General features: G+C 40.8%; 1 protein-coding gene across 1 annotated transcript in view; it reads right to left on the bottom strand.

The window, feature by feature from the left end:
• Positions 1 to 568: 568 nt before the first annotated feature.
• LOC137326940 (cell surface glycoprotein CD200 receptor 1-B-like) overlaps positions 569 to 17,187 on the bottom strand; it is a 34,916-nt gene continuing 18,297 nt past the window's right edge. Inside the window, exons 3-7 of the mRNA XM_067992317.1 lie at positions 16,683 to 17,015; positions 14,353 to 14,640; positions 12,914 to 13,046; positions 6,633 to 6,660; positions 569 to 2,758 (exon numbers count right to left, since the gene is read on the bottom strand). Of these exons, the coding sequence (XP_067848418.1) occupies positions 2,690 to 2,758; positions 6,633 to 6,660; positions 12,914 to 13,046; positions 14,353 to 14,640; positions 16,683 to 17,015 (851 nt within the window). The 3' untranslated portion in view covers positions 569 to 2,689. The remainder of the gene's footprint in view (positions 2,759 to 6,632; positions 6,661 to 12,913; positions 13,047 to 14,352; positions 14,641 to 16,682; positions 17,016 to 17,187) is intronic.

Genomic DNA, 17,187 nt, shown 5'->3' with positions numbered 1-17,187 from the left:
CGTGCAGTGTCACTAGTTAGCACATTCATAACTGTCATGGCTGTTCTCTATTTTTGGTTTTACAACCTAATTGATTAGTGTTTGACCAAAAGCATGAGAGAGGCTTCAATTCTTACAATCATACAGATACAGAATGTGCACCAGCCACCTCCTTATTACATATTAATCAAGCAAAATTTTTGTTGTTTAAGAAATTGTCATTGTTACAAAGACAAAATGATGCTATGTTTTTCCTTAAAGAATACTTTGTTCAAATAAGTATCAACAAAACGTTATGAAGGGCAATACCGAATTTACAAAAAGTAACCTACTACCATCTGTGGGAATGACATCTGGTTGCTGCATGTAATGACATCATGAACAAACTCAGGAAGATTTCCTCTGGCCAGCATTTCTAACAGACTCACAAGTTTATAATGCTGCTACACATACAATGAGAGGAAATCACCTCCACTAATGTTGACAACACAAGATGACACTGACAAGTAGTTTTTATTTATTTCACTGGTATGTTTAAGTGAATGCTCAAACAAAAAGTATCATAAGCAATATTTATTGAGGTCCAAATTTAAAGATGCAACAGCAGGAAACAATACAATAAATGGAATTGAAATAGGAAAATCAACTCTTTGTATGGATTATAAGAAAACTATATCAATTATATACAATCATGATTAATTTGTAATCAAGTAATAACAATAATTTATTTTCATGAGTTATTAATTTAGCTGCTCTACATTCATATATACTCCTTAGGAGTTTGGTCCAATTTTTAAAAATCAAAGCTTTGAAAACAAATTTAAATTTTCAAGGATCCAGTCATCATCAATCAGAACAAAAGGCTGAAGAACATTTCACATTAAGTTAGACAGAGCACAGTTCACTTGTATTCAACAGAATAGTTAAGTTGTTTGTATTAAATAGAAATCCTGATTTGTCATTTTACAATGTTTTGAGTTCCCCTTTCAAATTGAAATTGAATATTTGTAATTTTTGCAATTTGAAAACACCTCTTTTGCTTTGGTTCAAAGATCATCTCCTTGCTTTTGCTGTTTTCTGATTGCCGACAATACAATGACACAATATAAAAATACTGGTTCTTGCTCAATCTCACCTGCAGAATACTTAAGACACAGCAGAGGGCAGTACAATAATTCACCACACATTGGAGAATTGTACTACCTAAAATTATACCCGGTTTTCTCGATAAACCATTGCTCCAAGTCATGTACCTGGTCTATACAATGAATGTGAATCTGAGTGATTGACATAAGAGCAGCTTTACCATCAGGGAGGTACTAACCAGAAGCCAGGCAGGGGCGTAATGGAGGGCATGTGTGTGTTTATGGTGCATACCCAGTTACAATTTCTGTTAACAATAGTGTGCTCACTTTTTAGGAGCTAAAAATGGCAGTATACGTCTGTCGCACAAATTGCAAATTTTGAAATTTGGGGGTGGAGGCAAGAAGAGCTTGTTTACCCCAAGTCCCTGTGTGCTCCTTAGCTATATGTGCATCGAGTCCCCATGTGATTCTTACCAATCCACCTTCTCTGAGTCCCCATGTGCTTCTTCCCTGGCGAAGCCGGCATTCCCACACTCTCCCCTGCTGATATCGCTGTGCTGTCTCCTGACTTAGTCCACTATCTTTCCTGCCTACTTGACCTGCTCTCAACTCAATGTGAGCAATAGCAGCAAAGATATACTAGTTGAAAGGGACAGTTGGCTTATTTGTTTTCTACTGATATTTTTTCAATTGTCACGTGTGGCTTACACATATTCTAGAGCTTGTTACAATGGATAGTTGAGGCTATATGTAGGCATAAGATAGTCCCACTTCAAATTTTTGGAGGTACGGATAAGATCAATTTTCAGCTATTCTGAATGCCGGAACATGCCTGCTTTAATCACCTAACTGAGACGACTCCTTCCCTGCTATGGAAGCAGCAGACTCTACATTTAGAGATGCACCAAGACTGGGAGAGAAGCAAAAGTTGGGAGTTGGAGAGGTGCACAACATACCATCGACTTCCCTTTGTTGAATCTCCCGAAGATCCCACTGCAGCTGGACCCATAACCTAGTGAACATGAACCCCTCACTTTTGCTGGTGGTAGCTGGCTGGCTGGCATCTAGTGGTTGACTGCTGGTGGGGGTGGCTGGCTGCTGCTAGTGGTAGCCGGTGTCTGGTGGGTGGCCTTTGGTTGGTTGGGTGTTTAGTAGCTAACTGCTGGTGGTTGTCACTGAAAGGCAACTGCTGGTTATTTTGTTTTGTTGCTGGTGATCAAGTGATGGCTGACTACAGGTAGCTGATTCTTACTGGTTCTGGCTGTCTTATGGTGGATGGTGATGGTGATGACTGGTTTCTGGCAGTGGCTGGTTTCTATTGGTTGGTAGCTGGTTGGCTGTGAGCTGGTAAGTTGGATGACTTTCCTGGTCAGTCTCTGACTAACTGCACATTACCAGATATAAATGAACTGCTCTGTTGATGTGACATAGAGCAGCTTGGGCTCGTTCTCATTTATTGCACATTTTTGATTACTTCTAAAACCTTTCTTAACATATTTATCTCTAAGAGATTTAAAACAATATTAACCAGAGCAAGATGAGAAAATATAATAATCTTAATGTCATCTAATGCCATAAACATTGTACCATGCTTGAGCAGAATATTTTCATGGATGCCTCACTTTTTATAGCTGCAATGTCTCATAAATGATATTCTCCATCTGTATGAAAGGTCCAGTTGATTGATTTACATCCTATAAACAAACATACAGCAAAGCATTTACATTGAAATTTCTAACAATAGCACTGTAGTAGATATAAAGCACTTTTTTGATGATAGCAAAAATGAATAAGCTCTATTTCCCATAGCAATAATTGAACTCTGCCATGCCTGGGAGAAAGATGCTAACCTGAAACTGAAGACAATAGTGCATCAGGGCATGAATCAAAGGGGACAGGCTGAAGCCAGGGCAAAAACAGAACTGATGGTTCAGATCTTTTTCAGCCTTTCCAGCACATACTTCTATAAGGGCATCTCTCAGATGCCTCCTTTCCAAGCTGAAGAGCCCAAGTTTGTAGTCTTTCCTCATAATTCAGACCTCTAGCACTTGGGAGATCAGTCTTCCGGTTGTTCTCTGAACTTCAATGTCTTCCTTGTGTCTCAGCAACCAGAATTGGACACAGTACTCAAGGCCTGGTCTAACCAGAGCATATAGTTTGATTGCAATCTCCTCTGACTTATATTGAACTGTTTTGGCTATGTAACTCAACATTCTATTGGCCTGAGTTTCCTTCAGCACTTGTTCCCTGATGATTTGTTTGTTTTGAGCCCTTTCAGCCTGTCCAGGGCATCCATCTCATTAATATTGAAGTTGTTGATTTTTACTTTAGTTATCTCTATTTGGGAAGGGCATGTTACTTATACCTTCTCTATTAAATACTTGGAAGAAATAATCATTCAGAATATTCAGTTTGGGTAGAGATAAGGAATAATAAGGGGAAAAAAACACTAGTGGGCGTAGTATGTAGGCCTCCTAATAGTTGCAACTCTGCTGGAAGAAGTATTAATCAGGAAATAGTCGGGGCATGTAATAAGGGAACAGCTATAATTATGGGGGATTTTAACTATCATATTAACTGGACAAATCAAATTGGGCAGGGCAGCCTTGAGGAAGAGTTTATTGAGTGTATTAGGGATGGATTTCTTGAGCAGTATGTAACTGATCCTACAAGGGGGCAAGCAAGCTTGGATCTGGTCCTCTGTAATGAGCCAGGATTAATTAATAATGTCCTACTTAAGGATCCCCTTGGAATGAGTGACCATAACATGGTTACATTCCATATCCAATTAGAGGGTGAGAAGGTTGGTTTTCAAACAAGCGTACTGAGCTTGAATAAAGGAGACTATGATGGTATGAGGGCAGAATTGATTAAAGTGGACTGGGAAAATAGATTAAAGGGTAAGACGGTACATGAGCAGTGGTGTTCATTTAAGGAGTTATTTTACAACTTTCAAAACAAATATATTCCACTGAGGAAAAAAGGGTGTAAAAGAAATGACAGCCATCCGTGGCTAAGTAAAGAAATTAAGGATAGTATCCGACTAAAAACAAGGACATATATGGTAGCCAAACTTAGTGGGACGATAGAAGATTGGGAAGTCTTCAAAAGACAGCAAAAAGTAACTAAAGGATTGATTAAGAAAGGGAAGATAGATTATGAAAATAAATTAGCAAAAAATATAAAAACAGATAGCAAGAGTTTCTACAGTTATATAAAAAGAAAAAGGGTGGCTAAGGCAAACGTAGGTCCCTTAGAGGATGAGACCGGGAAATTAATGGTGGGAAACATGGAGATGGCAAAAATGCTGAACAAATATTTTGTTTCAGTCTTTACGATAGAGGACACTAAGAATACCCCAACACTGGACAAACAGGGGGCTCTAGGGGGGGAGGAGCTAAATACGATTAAAATCACTAAGGAATTGGTACTCAGTAAATTAATGGGACTCAAGGCGGATAAATCCCCTGGACCTGATGGCTTACATCCTAGGGTCTTGAGGGAAGTGGCAGTAGGGATTGTGGATGCTTTGGTAATAAATTTCCAAAATTCTCTGGACTCGGCAAAGGTCCCGGCAGATTGGAAAACTGCTAATGTAACACCCTTATTTAAAAAGGGTAGTAGGCAGAAGGCTGGAAATTATAGACCAGTTAGCCTAACATCTGTGGTGGGTAAAATTTTGGAGTCTATTATTAAGGAGACAGCAGCGAAACATTTGGATAAACATAATTTAATAGGACAAAGTCAGCATGGCTTTACGAAGGGGAAGTCATGTCTGACAAATTTGCTTGAGTTCTTTGAGGACATAATGTACAGGGTGGATAAAGGGGAACCAGTGGACGTAGTGTATTTGGATTTCTAGAAGGCATTCGACAAGGTGCCATTGCTCAAGATAAAGAATCACTGGATTGGGGGTAATATTCTGGCATGGGTGGAGGATTGGTTATCTAACAGGAAGCAGAGAGTTGGGATAAATGGTTCATTCTCGGACTGGCAACCAGTAGCCAGTGGTGTTCCGCAGGGGTCGGTGCTGGGTCCCCAACTCTTTACAATCTACGATTTGGAGGAGGGGACCGAGTGTAACATATCGAAGTTTGCAGATGATGCAAAGATGGGAGGGAAAGTGGAGAGTGAGGAGGACATAAAAAACCTGCAGGGGGATATAGACAGGCTGGGTGAGTGGGCGGAGATTTGGCAGATGAAATACAATATTGGAAAATGTGAGGTTATGCACTTTGGCGGGAAAAACCAGAGAGCAAGTTATTATCTTGATGGCAAGAAACTGGAAAGTACTGCAGTACAAAGGGATCTGGGGGTCCTTGTGCAACAAAATCAAAAAGTTAGTATGCAGGTGCAGCAGGTGATCAAGAAGGCCAATGGAATGTTGGCGTTTATCGCTAGGTGGATAGAATATAAAAACAGGGAGGTATTGCTGCAGTTATATAAGGTATTGGTGAGACCGCACCTGGAATACTGCATACAGTTTTGGTCTCCATACTTAAGAAAAGACATACTTGCTCTCGAGGCAGTACAAAGAAGGTTCACTCGGTTAATCCCAGGGATGAGGGGGCGGACATATGAGGAGAGGTTGAGTAGATTGGGACTCTACTCATTGGAGTTCAGAAGAATGAGAGGTGATCTTACTGAAACATATAAGATTGTGAAGGGGCTTGATCGGGTGGATGCGGTGAGGATGTTCCCAAGGATGGGTGAAACTAGAACTAGGGGGCATAATCTTAGAATAAGGGGCTGCTCTTTCAAAACTGAGATGAGGAGAAACTTCTTCACTCAGAGGGTGGTAGGTCTGTGGAATTTGCTGCCCCAGGAAGCTGTGGAAGCTACATCATTGAATAAATTCAAAGCAGAAATAGACAGTTTCCTAGAAGTGAAGGGAATTAGGGGTTACGGGGAGCGGGCGGGAAATTGGACATGAATTTAGATTTGAGGTTAGGATCAGATCAGCCATGATCTTATTGAATGGCGGAGCAGGCTCGAAGGGCTGATTGGCCTACTCCTACTCCTATTTCTTATGTTCTTATGTTCTTATTAATTATCTTGCACTCATTCTCATTTTCAATTCCATTTGCATCTTTTATGGTTTTCACCTCTTCTGTGACTGCACTCTTACTGTTAAAGTTTGTTTTTATATTGCTTTTAATTTATTTGTTAATTTATTTTAAGTCACGCTTGTTTTGTCTGAACTTGTTGCCAGTCATTTATGAAGGCAGCATTGCCACTTTTACACTACGTTACCAGTCACTCAATTTTCTTGATGAACTCCAATCGTTTCCCAAACATCAGGTGTATATAGAGAGCGCAACATTTACTTTCAACATTCTTCCAATATGACTGATACTAATTTAACTTTGGTACATTGTTTGGCTTCTCTGCAAAAGTATCATTTGAGCTGAACTGGTGATGATCCTCGAAGATAAGGATCCCACATCACTTCTTACAAAGCTATTCACAAACTGCTATCTAAAGATCAGAATACAGAGTGAAGTGGAAGAAAATGACCACTAAAACTAAGTATTTTTAAACTGCAAAAACGTTCTAAATGACTCTTACCTGACTGGGTCTGGAGACACAGCAATTTCTGCAGAAAAAAACATAGCTATAAATTAATGAGGAAAATATACATTTTAAGATTTTAGACTTTGTGTTTTGTTTACTTTTCAAAGTTCTGTGAGTCGCTATAGTATATTTGCTGACTGTAAAGGTAAGTTGAAAAAAAACTAAAAGCCTCCATTGGTTGAGCTAAAAAGAGGCTCCTAGTTTGTGAAGGCATTTAAACTGTTAATATTATATGTTTACGTGATTGGAAAGGATTCCTGTTGTTTAAAAATTCAGTCACAAAGAAGTCACCGGGAGGAAAGCTCCCAGGGAGAAGGTAAATAAAGGGATATGGGAGGTATGGAATGGCCACAGGGGACAGGGGTTGGGGCAAAGGGAAGGGAATCACAGGCCATGGGCATCATGAAGTTCCAGAGTTCGCAGTGTCAGAGGTCATAGACCACATGTGGGGAGGCCGTAAAGCCCAAAGTGGTAAGCTCGAAGCTAGCGGTATACCAACAAGAGAAACAAACAGAGGAGCAGGTAGACGGAATCTAAAAGCTGGTGGTCAGAAAGGAAACAGTGCGGGCAGGGGAAGATTTGCCATGGCCCAAGGCCCAAAATTCTGCTTTCGCAAATTGCTTGGGTTAGTAAGAAAGAAGCCAAAACCAGGCAGGGAGATGCTAGGTGATTGGTTCATTCAGTGAACAATAACTCAAATCCAAAAATTGGGTAACCAATTGATGGATGATCCTGGTCAATTTGTGCCGCAGCGCCATCAGTGATGTAACAGGCAATTAGGCTTCTCCCATTATAAAAATGGTGACATAGGCCAGGAATTTCCTTGGTGGCTGTAACTTTGCCAGATGTGTGGCTGAAAGCCCATTTATGTGCATCAATGGGGTGTCATATACATTTCAGCAAAGTTATGACATTGGAGCAGGAGCAGCTCCGAGAAAATTTACGGCCATAGCTTTTTGCCATCATAAAATGTTGATATATTGAGACAGGGGTTTAGCATTATAAAACTTTGACATAAAAAGATAGTACAAAAGAACATAAGAAATAGTAGCAGGAGTAGGCCATACGGCCCCTTGAGCCTGCTCCATCATTCAATTAGATCATGGCTGATCTTCACCCTCAACTTCACTTTCCTGCCCAATCCCCATATCCCTTGATTCCCTTAGAGTCCAAAAATCTATCGATCTCAGCCTTGAATATACTCAACGACTGAGCTTCCACAACCCTCTGAGGTAGAGAATTCCAAAGATTCACAACCCTCTGAGTGAAAAAAATCCTCCTCATCTCAGTCCTAAATGGCCGACCCCTTATCCTGAGACTGTGCCCCCTAGTTCTAGACTCTCCAGCCAGGAGAAAAAGCCTCTTAGCACCTATCCTGTCAAGCTCTCTCAGTATCTTATATGTTTCAATGAGATCACCTCTCATTCTACTAAACTCCAGGGTGTATAAGTCCATTCTACTCAATCTCTCCTCATAGGATAACCCTCTCATCCCAGGAATCAATCTAGTGAACCTGCACCGCCTCTAAGGCAAGTATCTCCTTCCTTAGGTAAGGAGACCAAAACTGTACACAGTATTCCAGGTGTCATCTCACCAAAACCCTGTACAACTGCAGCAAGACTTCCTTACTCTTATACTCCAACCCCCTTGCAATAAAGGCCAACATACCATTTGCCTTCCTAATTGCTTGCTGTACCTGCATGTTTAACTTCCTGTGTTTCGTGTACAAGGACACCCAAATCCTTCTGAACACCAATATTTAATAGTTTCTCACCATTTAAAAAATATTGTTTTTCTATTCTTCCTACCAAAGTGAATAACCTCACATTTCCCCACATTATACTTCATCTGCCACCTTCTTGCCCATTCACTTAACCTATCAATATCTCTTTGCAGACTCCTTGGCCTAAATTTTAACCCGGAAGAACGGGTGGGTTGGGGGCAGGGGGGCAGTAAAAATTTTTAAAATCTAAAACCGACCCCAACATGCCTCCAACCCACCCACTTCCATTTTTAACGGAGGCGAGACAAAGGGCGGGCGACCAACCCGCTCTCAGGAGGTGGGTCGGTTGGCAAAAGCTTTCAACGAGGCTGCGGGCCTCCACTTTTAAAGCTTTTTTTATTTTAAACTCCTGGGGGCCGGGATTCCTGGGCTTTCTACTTCAAGCCACATGTGAGGAGGCGAGTAGGCCCGAAACAGCAGGTAAATGCCTTTATAGCACAGCTTGTGGGCCCGGAGGAGAAGGAGTGTTTCCCCCAGGCCCCCTGCAGCAACCTCCCCGATGACTCCGGACCCCCGATGAATCCTTTCCCCTCCCCCTCCCCGATGACACTCGACCCCCCCTCCATGACGACCCTCCCCGCCGCCCCCCCCCAATCTAAGACTTAATTTCTCGCATCTGCTTTCTTCCTCTTCTCCTGTCCAACTGACGGCCAGCCTGTCAATCAGGCGGGAAACCGACAAATGAAAATAAAAGACGTCCATACGTCAAAATCGTAAGGACATCCGAGAAACCCATTCTTCAGGGTTTCCGATCTGGAATACTCCCCCTGCCCCACCCTCTTCCCGGCTCCGTGTTAAAATTTAGGCCTTTGTGTCCTCCTCACAGCTTATTTTCCCACCTAGCTTTGTATCATCAACAAACTTGGATACATTACACTCTGTCCCTTCATCCAAGTCATTAATATAGATTGTAAATAGCTGAGGCCCCAGTACTGATCCTTGTGGCACCCCACTAGTTACAGCCTGCCAACCTGAAAATGACCCGTTTATTCCTACTCTCTGTTTTCTGTCCGTTAATTAATTCTCTATCAATGCAAATATATTACCCCCAATCCCATGAGCCCTTATCTTGTGTAACAACCTTTCGTGTGGCACCTTATCAAATGCCTTTTGAAAATCCAAATATACTACATCCACTGGCTCCCCTTTATCCACCCTGCTAGTTACATATGAACACACAAATTAAGAGCAGGAGTAGGCCATTCGGCCCCTCGAGCCTGCTCTGCCATTTGATAAGATCATGGCTGATCTGATTATGACCTCAACCCTACGTTCCCATCTACCTACTATAACCTTTGACTCCCTTGTTAATCAGGAATCTATCTAACTCAGCCTTAAAAATATTCAATGACCCTGCCTCCACATCCTCAAAAAACTCTAATAGATGTGTCAAACATGATTTCCCTTTCATAAAACCATGTTGACTCTGCCTAATCATATTATGATTTTCTAAGTGCCCTGTTACCACGTCCTTAATAATGGATTCCAGTATTTTCCCGATGACTGGTGTCAGGCTAACTGGCCTGTCGTTCCCTGTTTTCTCTCTCCCTCCTTTCTTGAATAGCGGTGTTACATTTGCTATCTTCCATAGTACAAGTATGCTTAAATGGGTAGAACGTATGCACCGTATACAAAACTTTTAATAATATGTAAATAGATATACACAAGTATTTTCACTGAATTTTTTGTCTGTTTATATGAAAGTAGTTTTCTTTAGTATTTTTGGTTTGCTTTCTCTCTTCTTGCCAGCAGTTTTTCCCCTAAGATCTACACAGATTTTTCTGCAGTTCTATTGCGTGCCACATTACATAGCCTTTCAGCAGCATCAGGCTTCTTCAGTTTTGTACTTGAATCATTCTGCTCTTTCAGTTCTTTTTGTGGTTTCACTTTTACAAGAATGCTTCAAGTTGTCAAAGAAATTACTGCACATAAATATGGCTCACACATGGTAAGAAATGCAGCGGCTTACTTTAAGCTACTTATTTTGTGATGTCTCATGACATCAAGTTGCATGCAATCACGACCACCGCCAGCATCACATTCTGCAAATACCGTAAAGTTGTTTCATTCTTGTACCAGAATTTCCAACTTGTTGCTATCTGTGAACAATGAGCAACTTCATATTTGCCAATCACTTTTTACGCAGACAGCGTTTCAGACTTGAGCCTGAATTTTCTTCTTCGGCACAATCACTGTCAGAAATGTGGAAAGTCCGGACCTCTGCTCACCCAACTGTCCCAGCACTGACCCCACTGAAGCTTCTGGGCTCAGCCTCATATGAATATTCAGTGCAAGCATCTGGTACTGTCATTGCCTCTGATTTGGGAATGGGAAATGGCACACTGCTGAGGAATTGAAGTGCCTGTAGCAGCTTAAGCAGGCAGGATAGCTGCACACACAGGACCTCCTCTTGCCAGTCCCTCAGACTCCTACATATGTGACTGAAAGAAGGCAGGGCCAGGCTGCCCATACAGCAGCACAAAAGATGTAGACTGCAGCAGGTCCATCTCAGGATATCAGCCATGGCTCAGTTGGTAGCACTCTCGCCTCTGAGTTAAAGGTTATGGGTTCAAGTGCCACTCTAGAGACATGAGTACAAAAACTAGGTTGACACTACAGCAGGTCCATCTCAGGACTAAGTGCCATTAAATAAGGGTCTCTTCAGTCCCAAAGACCTTAATTGGAATGCAGCGGCCAGCACGCTGCCATCCAGGTAATATTTAGAAGGAGCACTAGATTAGGGCCGGGAATTTCCTCGGAGCTGCTGCTGCTCTGCTGGTATTACTTTGCCGGAAATATGGCGGGAGTTCTGTTTATGTTCGTAAACGAGGTTTCGGCTGCACTTCCAACAAAGTAACATTAGTGGAGCAACAGAAGCTGCGAAGGATTTCCTGGCACAGAACATGAGATTTTATTAAAAATATGGCTGCATTGAATATTCCATGTGTGCAACTTGTTTTTGGGAAGGTCTGAAAGTAGCTTTGATGAATGGGAGCTGTGTGAGTTGATGCACACAGAGAAGGGTCTGTAGGAACATAAGAATATAAGAAATAGTAGTAGGAGAAGGCCATACAGCCCCTTAAGCCTGCTCCGCCATTCAATAAGATCATGGCTGACCTTCTTCAACTCCATTTTCCCGCCTTATCCCCTATAGATGATGGTGTCTTTGTGGTGGAGGGGAAAGATATAGAAAAGACTATTAATTCAGTGGCCAGAAGTGGTATTCAAGAGAAGCTCTCCCATATCAGATTGGTATTTGCGCCTCTTGACACCGGCAACAAAATGTCCTCCACGTCCTCTTCAGACTGTTGCCGTTCCTATTGGTGATCACCTGGCTGCTCTTGGGTGCCTTCTTGCTCTGAGGCTTCCATGATGAGGCCTTGTTATAAAGAAAAATTCTGCAGTAGGTGCACAACTTGAGACCCTAGCCAGACTACATTTCAGAGCATTTCCAGATTGATGGGATTAATCAAGGGATCACGTTTTGTCTATGACTCCTTGGACCTTGCGGAATCCAGCCATTTTACAAAATTGCAGTGCGCTGTCATCTTGCTGGTGGTTGTCCAAGGAAAAGTAGATAAATCGGCTTTCCCTAGAAAAGAAAGCATATGTGACTTGCTTTATGCATCCGTGCAGAGCTGGTTAACTGATGTGACTGATATCTCCAGAGGGAGCCTGGAATTATCCCATAACAGAAAAGTTCAGGGAGGCAGTGATTGTCACAGCCATTGTGGTTCCTCTGATGATGGTGTAATTAAGTTGGGTTGAAGCATTCGGAATAAGGTGTTGACCACGTCTTTTGTGAAGTGCAGCCTCCACAAGCACTGCTCCTGAGTCAGCTGGAACTAGGAGCTCCTTGCTTTGTATGTTCTCAAGTGGAGTGCCATGTGCCTCCTCTGCTTCTGGCCAGCCTGTCCTCCTTCCATTACTACTCCTCTTCTTCCTCCTAACACAAAATACAAAGACATTCCCAATGGGAAACTTGTGGTGGTCTCTTTAGAATGGGGTTGAGGGCAGGGAATAGAAGCCCCATGGCAGAAGGCACAAAGATAGGTGGTGAAGATGTTGTCAGGAGTAAAAAAAATAAAAATAAAATATAAAATCAGTTGAGAAATGAGGGGCTAATTTTGACTTTGTGTGATAATGTAAAACGGGTGACAACAAATTGGCAGCCCGCTTTACATCTCTCTGATTTTTATTTGCATTGACTTCATGATGACTTTAACACAAGTAAAACAGAAGCCTCTTCCATGAAATACATTGAAATGTGGCTGAGAATTGATAATGGGACATAGGTGTCAATTGTGAGATCCATTGACATGCAGACTGTGAACAACAGGCAGACTGGACAAACATTACTAGCAATGCGATAGAGTTCTAAATATCTGCACTAATCAGGAAAGTAAAGTTAGAATTTCGATTACTGGATGTAATTATTTCCATTCCCTCTTGACATGATCATAAAGATATTTCATACAATTGGCAACCTCACCTGAATGCAATATGGTTTTGTAGGTCGAAGTACCGAGCTACAAAAAATGTTACTGTAAGGAGACACAGGCCAGTAGCTAGGACACCAGTAAGGAGATAGATATAAAATAAATTCATTGAAGTTGATTGTGAATCTGCAAAAACAAAAGCACTAATTAGTTCTTTTGCTGTGAGTTGGTTGTTTGGAACATTTCTTTAAGATCCTTGGGTCTGAAGTCCAAGGCATTTTATTGCTTCTGACAAGAAAGGAATTACAACAGAATCATTTTTAATACAGGATTCACCACTTCATTTACTCACATCATAATCTGTATAATTTTAGCACTGAATAAAATTTTAACATTTTACAGCTCCTTTCTCAAAGACTTGTAGATTCATTGGAAAATTTCATGAAGCAGGAATATCTTTGCAAAACTGCAGTGTTGTTACTTTTCCTTTTTTAAATAACTATATTCCTAAATTCTTGCATCAGTGTTCAGGAGCAGATACTAAGGAGTTGATTTTAACTATCAGGCGGCCGACTGGCGGAGCATGCTGGCTGGCTACTTGATCGTGCTAGCAGAAGGCTTAGTCCATTTCAAGGGCTCGGCCTCGTTAATATACATACAACAAGCTGCACGCTCTGATTGGGCAGCCTGACACAGCTTGCCAAAAGAAATCTGGGAATTAATGGTAGAATTTGGTAAAATAAAACAAATGTTCCGTGCTGTGTTTATTCATGAACATCCTTATTGCTCAACTTTGCACTTTTCTTCAGGTTGGACATCTTTTGTGGCTATCCCTCCGGCTTCTATGGGCACATGACCCCACATTCATGGTTTGGCAAATCCCTACTAATCCTGATGTACCCTTTAGTTAATGGTGTATTGCCCTCTTGCATTGTAGAGAACACTTTGTCATGCCTGCAAGCTGTCTACTAATAGATGCAGAACTTTATTTGTGCCATCTGCACTGTCACTCTATTTGGCCCAGAAAAATATATTCCATAGCTGCATTGCTCCAAAGTCCTATTTTACCACTTAAGTGGCTGTTTGGATAGTTAAGCAGGATTCTTGCGGATGCTTTCAAACTGGCCACGCAGTTATGTGTTAGCTTTAGTGCTCATGAACATATCTGAACTTTCAGAAACAGCACAAAGTTATGCATTCATCACAGTGCATAAAAAAGGGCAAATAATTTACTGCCCTATAATGCACTGTCCATGCATTAAGAACAATTTCACCTCCCTGGGTCGTTTATTCCTAAATGCTCCAGCTAAAGCTCCACAAAATGCACGGTTTACAGAGTAAAACCATTATTTCAAATTCAGACATCCTTACTTGTATTTGATGAATGCTATTTTATGTTTAGTTCTGTTTAATTGTGGCTTAGTATAAACGTCAGCACTATGAATCCCATTCATTCATGAAAATGCAATACATATATTTTAGATATACTTACTGTGTGGAACTAAACTGTTTTGTGGAATAGTATAGTTTTGTGTCCCATTAAATGCTGGGTGGCTTACAATGCAGATGACCTCCTCACTGAAGAGGTGGGTGATAATGTTATACTCGCTTCGTACAGTCACGGTTCTGTTACTGTGATGGGTCATATTGATTGAGAAGTTTCCTAAATTATTTGGGTGCCAAGTAATTTCTGCAGCTGGTTTTCCAATTGAAGCAGTGCATACGGCCGTCATTGCATCATTTAATTTGTTTTCAATACTGAAAGATATAGCGGGTGGAACTGAAAAAGATAGAACAATATTTGAATTGAAACTTGCATTGTGCACATTTTCTGAAATTTTTTAATTGAATCATCAACCGATCTAACTGATATTTTCCAGAATTGTACATTGGCTTCTATGTGCATTTATCAGTATGTGATAGCAAGTATTAAAGCAGCCTATGACAGTGTCACAGTAGGATGTTGTAGTACAGCCTCAAACTAACATGTAGAAACTGAGCTAGTACTGACAACTGCTAGCTTTTGGAATTCAAACTGTTGCCAATTTAGGGGTTCATTCAAACCATGTTAAACATCCTACCACACAGGCCTGTACTAATCACTCCTATAGTAACTGCTATGGTAACGCTTCTGTATATTAAGCTAAGTAATGCCAGATATAAACTGAAGTAAAAATATTTGACTCTGCAAACAAAGTCCTCATTTAATAACCTTGACAAGAACATGAAAAATTAACTTTTTCTCACATTGTTCATTAGTCCATGTTTGGAGGGATGGAAATTCTGATAGCATTGCTAAACATAGACAAGACATATGTTAACAATTTTTACAAACATCACAACACATTTTATTCACTTCTACTTTTTTGCTAAAGTTAGTAAAAGGAGGAAAATATAACCCTGTGTGACTCACATTGGGTAGAACACTATTCAGATGTGGGTTTGAATTCGGCCCAGAATGATAATCTTGGTGTTTTTAAATGATCCAAGTGAAATGAGTTTGGACAGTCACAAGCAGTCATTAAAGTAGCCAGAAAATTAGAAATGGCATTTGATTTCTTAAAGGGGAAAGAAAGTCTACAGAGAGTATTTTTTGTTCAAAGTATTCTCCCATTTTATAGATTAAATTATAGTCTGCGCAGAATTTTTTGATATTTTAATAAACATTTTCTCAAGTCAGGTAGAGCTCAGCCCAGGTAAAGAGTAAAGCTCCCATTATTCTACCCTAATATCAGAAAACTAGTGTGAATTTTTCCAGATTGCACAATAACAATTTTTATGGCTCTAGTTCAGAGTATTAACTTAAGGGCAAAATTTCCATTTTGTGATTCTAGTACATTTTGGACAGAAAAATCAGGGACTTCAAGCTCGTAGAAACATAGAAACATAGAAAATAGGAGCAAGAGTAGGCTATTCGGCCCATTCGGGCCTGCTCCGCCATTCAAAATGATCACGGCTGATCGTCTAACTCAGTACCCTGTTCCCGCTTTTTCCCCATATCCCTTGATCCCTTTAGCATTAAGAAATATATCTATCTCCTTCTTGAATACATCTAATGACTTGGCCTCCACTGCCTTCTGTGGTAAAGAATTCCACAGGTTCACCACCCTCTGATTGAAGAAATTTCTCCTCATCTCGGTTCTAAATGGCATACCCCGTATCCTGAGACTGTGACCCCTGGTTCTGGACTCCCCTGCCATCAGGAACATCTAGTCTGTCTAGTCCTGTTAGAATTTTTAATGTTTCGATGAGATCACCTCTCATTCTTCTAAACTCTAGTGAATATAGGCCTAGTCGACCCAATCTCTCCTCATACGTCAGTCCTGCCAGCCCAGGAATCAGTCTGGTAACCCTTCGTTGCACTCCCTCCATGGCAAGGACATCCTTCCTCAGATAAGGAGACCAAAACTGCACACAATACTCCAGATTTGGTCTCAGCTATGTGCTCCTAGTGAAGAGCAAAAGTGGAAAACTTAGCTATTTGTGCCAACTTATAGACACTTCTGTGCTGTAAATTGGTATCAAGTAGGAAATGAGACTACCTAAATTGATTTCAGATAAGATCCTTACAACCAGTAGAAAGAGGACATGGGTCCCAAATGTGAAAGAAAATTGTGCTGATACACCACACCATCCAGGCTCCAAACACATGGATTTCTGATATTGAAGATGTAGTTAGAAACGATTTAGCTACATTCTTTGATGAAAGGACACATGTCTCCATTTGAAAAAAAAGGCAAATAGTATGTTAAAGTACATTGACAATGCTTCCTTCCACAAAGGTCAATTTTTGTCAATATTGAAAAGTGTAAGTCATCTTACCTGTCACTGATAATGAGTAGGTTACTTTATGAATTCCATTTTGATCTACAATGTCACAGGTATAATTCCCATCATCAGCGAGGTCCACAGGCTGTATCTGGAGATTCATTTCATTATTGGACGCATTACATGTTGTATTTGGAATTATTATTCTGGTATTGATGTAAGAAGACCGATTGATTTGATTCGAATCACATCGGAGAGCTGCTATATGTTCATTTTTGTGCATTGGCTCAAACTGCCATGATATCATAGTCACATTTCCACTAAATGGGCAACTCAAGACCGCCTTGTTACCTAACAACGCACTTGCTTTTTCTGCAACAAGGAAACCTAGAACAAAAAATAAAAGTTCTGAATGGTAAATAAGAGTGGCTGTAAATTAATTCAGATTGTACTGTTGAAAGCATTGCCCAGGCTGGCTGGCAATTCGTAATTTCCTTCATTAAAATAATTTTTTGATGTAATTCTGGAAAGAAAAGACTTAGACTCACTCTGCATTTAG

This window comes from Heptranchias perlo, chromosome 11, assembly GCF_035084215.1.
Source record: "Heptranchias perlo isolate sHepPer1 chromosome 11, sHepPer1.hap1, whole genome shotgun sequence".
Taxonomy (NCBI): domain Eukaryota; kingdom Metazoa; phylum Chordata; class Chondrichthyes; order Hexanchiformes; family Hexanchidae; genus Heptranchias; species Heptranchias perlo.
The sequence above is the reverse complement of the archived record's forward strand: the minus strand, read 5'-3'. Positions and strand labels throughout refer to the sequence as shown.